Source organism: Bos grunniens, chromosome 13 (genome assembly GCF_055505025.1).
Source record: "Bos grunniens cultivar Pamir isolate PY7600 chromosome 13, Bosgru_T2T1.0, whole genome shotgun sequence".
Classification (NCBI taxonomy): domain Eukaryota; kingdom Metazoa; phylum Chordata; class Mammalia; order Artiodactyla; family Bovidae; genus Bos; species Bos grunniens.
In genome coordinates, this window is record NC_141177.1 from 29,872,381 (window position 1) to 29,878,380 (window position 6,000).

At 43.4% G+C, this 6,000-nt stretch overlaps 1 protein-coding gene across 7 annotated transcripts in view; it reads left to right on the forward strand.

Moving 5' to 3' along the window:
* The window catches only part of PCMTD2 (protein-L-isoaspartate (D-aspartate) O-methyltransferase domain containing 2), a 31,434-nt gene extending 25,814 nt beyond the window's left edge, over positions 1 to 5,620 (forward strand). For 6 of the 7 annotated variants that reach the window (XM_086333052.1, XM_086333056.1, XM_086333058.1 and 3 more), the window contains exons 5-6: positions 639 to 762; positions 2,871 to 5,620. In XM_086333052.1, the coding sequence (XP_086189178.1) occupies positions 639 to 762; positions 2,871 to 3,250 (504 nt within the window). In that variant the 3' untranslated portion in view covers positions 3,251 to 5,620. The remainder of the gene's footprint in view (positions 1 to 638; positions 763 to 2,870) is intronic. The other variant, XM_086333057.1, reaches the window with a different exon arrangement.
* The last annotated feature ends 380 nt before the right edge of the window (positions 5,621 to 6,000 follow it).

Consider the following 6,000-nt stretch of genomic DNA (forward strand, 5'->3'; position numbering starts at 1 on the left):
TTCTTATACTCCCATCCCCACGAACAACAGCCAGGACTCAGTCTAGGTTGAAGGTTGCAGGTGGTTGTGTCTTGAATGACTTTTACTTTAGGATCACCCTGGTCTCCCTACGTTTCCCCTACAACAGTGACTTCTTTGGAGAGTCTATAAGAAGCTTGTCTTATCAGATTCCCCACATTCCTTCTCTCATTGTTTCCTTAACTTCTGTACTAGGAACTGGAGCACCTTTGCAAGAATATCGCTGAGTTAGGTGTCGTTCTGGTCACGTCACATCAGAGGCCTGTGTTGTCGGGTGTTTTCATCTTTAGTGTCTGTGATTTTTAGATTGTATATAGGAGTGATTATATTTAAATATAAACTGAAAGTGAAAGTGAAGTGAAGTCGCTCATTCGTGTCCGACTCTTTGCGACCCCGTAGCCTGTAGCCTACCAGGCTCCTCTGTCCATGGGATTTTCCAGGCAATAGTACTGGAGTGGGTTGCCATTTCCTTCTCCAAGGGATCTTCCCAACCCAGGGCTCAAACCCGGGTCTCCTGCATTGTAGACAGACGCTTTACCGTCTGAGCCACCAGGGAAGTCCAGATATAAACTACCAGTAGTCAAATCTTTTGAATATTCTCATTTTAACCTCTGGGACAGCTGACTAAGATAACGCGCACTGGCCCTTCTGCTTGGGAAACCAAGAAGATTCTGGCTGTCTCCTTTGCTCCGCTGATCCAGCCCTGCCAGTCTGAGTCCGGGAAGTCGAGGCTCGTGCAGTTACGTGAGTGCAGAGATTCTTCCTTACCTTTTAAATCTTTTTACTCTTTCCAGAATTTGAGAGAAACAAAATTCATCAGGAACCTTTTAATATTAAAGACCATTTTTCCACTCACTGAAGCCTTAAAGTTTTACAAGTGGTTTTTTAAAAATCACTTGAAATCATTGAAAAATTATAATCGGTTTTTAGCTTATTTTGAGTTATTTTAGGTCATTTGTGCTTAATATTCAAGGGTGAGAAGACGCTCTCTAGAAAGAGAAGAAATAGAAGAGAAGCATGAGCTGAGGCAGGTGACTCAGCTAGAGGACCTGATGTGTGCAGTCAGGTTGTGGGAGGCACTGGCTGGGCAGGTGCTTAGACCTGAGTTCATCATGTAGGTTGTGGAGCCTGTCCCGTATTTTAAATAAAAGATGTGGCACCTCTGGACTCCCTGGTGGTCAGGGGAAGATGACTTTATTGAGTGCTTGCTTCCCTGAAAATGCCTTCAGAACAAGTAGGCAGATGTGACCTGCGGTGGGGAGGGCACTGCTGTCCAGAGCCTCTGCAGAGTTTTGGAAGGTGAGGGCTCAGTCCGGACCTGAGACCAGTGTCTTGGTCACGCTTGGACAGGATCATGATGGGGTGGAGGGCACCAGAGATGCAGCGTTTAAGGCCAGGGCTTCAAAGCAAATGTGGCCCAGTGAACGACTATGATGCTATTTAGGGTTCCTGAAGTGAACATTCCAGTTATTTGTAACTGTATCTCCTAGGCTAGAGGTTCCTAGACTAGTAGAGTCACGTTGATGAGGGTCAGCTTTTGGATGGATCAGATTGTGGGCAGGAGCCAGTCAGGAGACCCTTGGGATTTTCCAGGCAGGAGATAAAGACCAAAGCTAAGATGCTGGGCTTCAGAGTGTCAGGGACTCAGGAGGCATGCAGGGCCTTTCTGAGGAAGGATATGGGAGTCAGAGCTGGCTGGCATGTTGTGAAGGTGGGTGTGTGGGAGGCTCTGACCCCAGTCAGGCCTGGATTGGAACCCAGGGAGCCTCTGGCTGCTCTGTGTTACCTGAGGCCATGGGATGGATGTCAAACCAGTCATCAACAGGCATAAGCAGAGGGGAACCTCTTTAGGGAACATGCCAGGCTGGGTGGAAGAGGAAGAGGCAGCAGGAGAGGCTGGGGCCAGGGGGAAGAGGTGGCTTCCACCAGTGGCATGTTGGGGTGAGCTGGAGGCCAGAGCTGGCCGTCGGGAGGTCTGAAAAGGCATCCTTGGGGGTCACAGCAGGAGGAACGCCGAGTGGCATTGGAGCAGGAGCTGTGGTGGGGTGTCTAGGAGCAGGTGAGTGCCAGGGCCCCTCCCGTGTGCCGACAAAGGAGCCTGGGGTCCCTGTGGGGCCGCGAGTGCAGAGCCAGTTCTGTGAGGGCCTCTGTGGTTTGGGTAAGAGACACTGCAGGCAACTGGAGCCCTCTCTATAGTGTGGGTTATTATTTTTTGGAGAAGTTAGGTTCGGGGGGTAGAAAGTGAAGCTCATTTTCAGTTTAATGTATTTAAAACATAATCGCTAGTAATTCTTCTCCCCTTAGAAAAACCCTTATATTGCCATGTAATTTAATTACCAGATTTTATTTTTCCTTGATGTGCTTTGGGAATTTTGTTCCTAAAAATGTTTTGGAACTGCTTGTTCTCTACTTTAATAAAAAAGGAACAAATACTTAAATTTCTGAAATACTGTGAAAATACTAAAATAGATAAAAGAATGCTGGAGCCCGTGGTCTCTGTACTTCTGCTAGATGAGAGAATGCTTCAGTGAACACAGCAAATAGAGAAATGAAGCCAGATGCCAAAGGACCAAACCCTATAACCCTGGTTCTGATTCTTCCACTCATTGATTATCCGAGCAGTGCTGCTTCCTTTTCTTATCTGATTTAAGGGCCAGTTTATTTGAAAATATGTTGTGAAAAATACCATATGAATGCAAATTAAAGCACAGATAACATTTGTCTCCAGCCGTCTCCTGGTCTTGTCATGTGTTTGTAAATATGCCAGTGAATGAAAATGAGGTTATAATTTTCTCAGCTGTCTAGACCTTGTGATCACGAAGGTGAGGCTGAGTCTTGTTCTTTGCACGCAGCACCGCTGGCGGTTCGCAGCCTCCAGGACCTGGCACGCATCGCCATCCGGGGCACCATTAAGAAGGTCATTCACCAGGAAGCAGTGAACAAAAATGGAAATGGACTGAAGAACACTCCCAGGTTTAAACGAAGGAGAGTTCGCCGCCGCCGATTGGAAACGATTGTCTTTTTGGACAAAGAGGTCTTTGCCAGTCGAATCTCCAACCCCTCTGATGACAACAGCTCTGGAGACCTGGAGGAGGACCGGCGGGAAGAAGAGGCGACCACCCCACCGGACGCCAAGCCTGAGCCCCCGGTGAACTTCCTGCGTGAGAAGGTCCTGAGCCTCCCTCTGCCAGACCCCCTGAAGTACTACCTGCTTTATTACAGAGAAAAGTAGGTCTGTGGTTCAGGGGAGGAGACCCAGTCTGCCTGGAGGGCCACCGGAGCAGGCGCACTGGAGACCGAGGGGCTCCTCTCTGCAGCTCGTCTGTCCTTGACTGTCCTCTAGAGCGCTCGTCCCTCAGTCTGACTTCCGTGAACACAGTGCACAAGTTAAGAATGTTTTCTCAGGAGGGCGAGAGTCCCCTGGAGGAGGCGCTGACTTCCCGCTCTCAGGGATCACTGAGGTCTGTGTGTGGAGGCTGCTGGGACACTGTTCCTTACATGAGAGACACTGCATCAAAAAGGAAAACTGAAGTTGAAATTAACCTGTGTTGCTTATAAAATGTGAGACAGAAAGCACAAGTTTTTAACTGTATAAAATCTTTTCTGAGTGGGACACGCCTGTGCCCAAGTTTGAATTTTATAGTATCAACCTTTTAATTATTGGCACTGAGTTTCACTAAATAAGTGAAATGGAGTGAAAGTTTCATTAAATCTTTCAGTTATCTGGAGTGGGGAGACACTGAAAAGCCTTCCCTTATTTTAAGTAAATTAATGAAATCTTATGTGAGTTGTCACTTGTAGTTTAGAAAAACAAAAATTGTGATGGGGGGAGGAATGAAAGTATGAAATTGCCAGGTTTCTTTGTGGAATTGCAGAAGATTTCCAAGGAGTTTTTTGTGATACCTTTGTTACCTTTAAAAGAACCGGTGTTGCGTAATACCATCAAAGAAAATCCTGAAGAAGGAAATCAGTGTCGTGTTAAGAAAGAAGCTGCATTGCTTGTGCCACAGTGACAGAGATGGTCATTGATTCAGCTTTGAGGTGACAGTTTCTGAGGCTCTGTCCTCAGAGCACATGGAAGGTACTGGCTACAGAAAGTAGATTGGGGATGATGTGGACAGCCGTGGATTTTTCTTCTGTTGGCTATTTTTCTGTAATCACATTATAGTACTGACTCATAGATTTTATCTTTTATAATTCTGGAGAAAAAGATTGGTTAGTTTTCTAATTTTTTTTTAAGAACAAACATAAGTGATCAGTAGCTCTGTCGAAGTAGAGTGGCTTCACTCAGCAGTGATACATGCAGTCCGTCTTCTCCAGGCCTGTGTGTCGAGAGCTTCCTGTCTTATCACGTCCCGGGTCTTGAAGCAGAGGCCATCCTGTTAGTCAGGTGGCAGGATGTTTACAGGTGACACTGCTCCTTCCAAAACATTGGTTCTTGTCAGACTTGGCAATTTTATCCAAAGACTAGTATAAAATCTTAATAGTAAATCCAAAATCATAGTGCTGATGGAAGATTGATCATCCAGATTTTACGATTAATTTTATCCCTTAGCTTCTGAAATGTTGTTGGAGTTCAATGCCTTTGTGGTTTCACTAGCTTCACTGAGTTCTATTTTTTTTTTTTAATTTATGCTTTTAAAAAAAAAATTGAATCATTTTATCATAGAATATTTTGTGCACGCATAGCTGGGGAAATGTATACAGTGCCCTAAATTGGTAGTTAAGCTATTATAAAGAAGGCTTCTTCATTGCTGTGCTTACCTGCCTTTCACTGGAAGTCAAGCCTCATTTTTTCAGAGATAGAAGCATGAGTCATGTTTACTTGCTAAGGCTTCTATTTGCAGATCTTGTTGACATTATTCTAATTGATTTGTAGAGACCTCTGCAGCACATGGACATTTTTGGACATAATGTTAAATAAGTGATATCTGAAATCTGGTGTTGTTAGGTGGCTTGACTGAATTTTTTTCTATCATTGTTTATGGATTTCCCTATTTTTTCAACCACATTTGCCTTCATGCTGGATTGTAAAAACTCTTTACAATGCATAAGACATTATTTTCCCCTATATATGTTAAACCCTTCCTAACATTTTGTATCTACATGTTGGTTTGTGACTTTTACACCAGAATTTGGTTAAAAAATATATATAGATAGATAGATACTGAGTATATGTGAAATAATTTGGTGTTGATCTATATTATAAACATAAAAGAGAGTCATCAGTGAGCTTCCCCATGTATCAGCACCTTTCTCTAGAGTTCAGTATGAGTGCTTTCTGTTTTCACAAACAGGTGAATTATATATAGTCTGTGTTGTCTGCAAGCTTTGCATTGTAAACCATAGACATTGGCTGACTTTTATGTTTTGAGTAGTCTGTATTTTTATATGTGACTTTTGTCTTGAAAGTAGTAAAGCCATAGACGTGCAAAACAAATAATAAATTTATATATATTAAGTATGTTGTATAGAAATCAGCTGTGTACTTAATATTTTTGCCAGTCTGGAGCTTTCAGGGGATTAATGCAAGAAATAGGAAACGAAGACTTTAATGAGCTGATATTCAAAAGATTCCAATAAAGGTCATTAAGACACTTTAGCCTTCTTGGAATTGCTTTTGTTTCCTGTGTGGAATTAAAATTCTTGGCTACTTTTTTTTTCAAAAAATCTTTTAAAGTAAGCTTTAAAAGGTTAGGATCATGTGTTTTCTTTCACTGTATTATTGCTGAATTCTGTACCATTTTAGCACTCTTGGGGGGGCCTGATTTGTAATTAAACACAGGAAGTCTGAATAGAGAAAGTCAGACTATGTGAACATAGGTGTCTGTAGAGTGTCTGGTTTTTTGGTACGATTTTCCCATATCGTGAAAATATTAAATAAAAGATAATCGGACAATGGCAGCATATCTTATAGGGCCATAGGGGTGAGGGTGGGGTTTAGGTGTAGGGTTGGCTGGGGGTCAGGCCAGGGCCATGGTC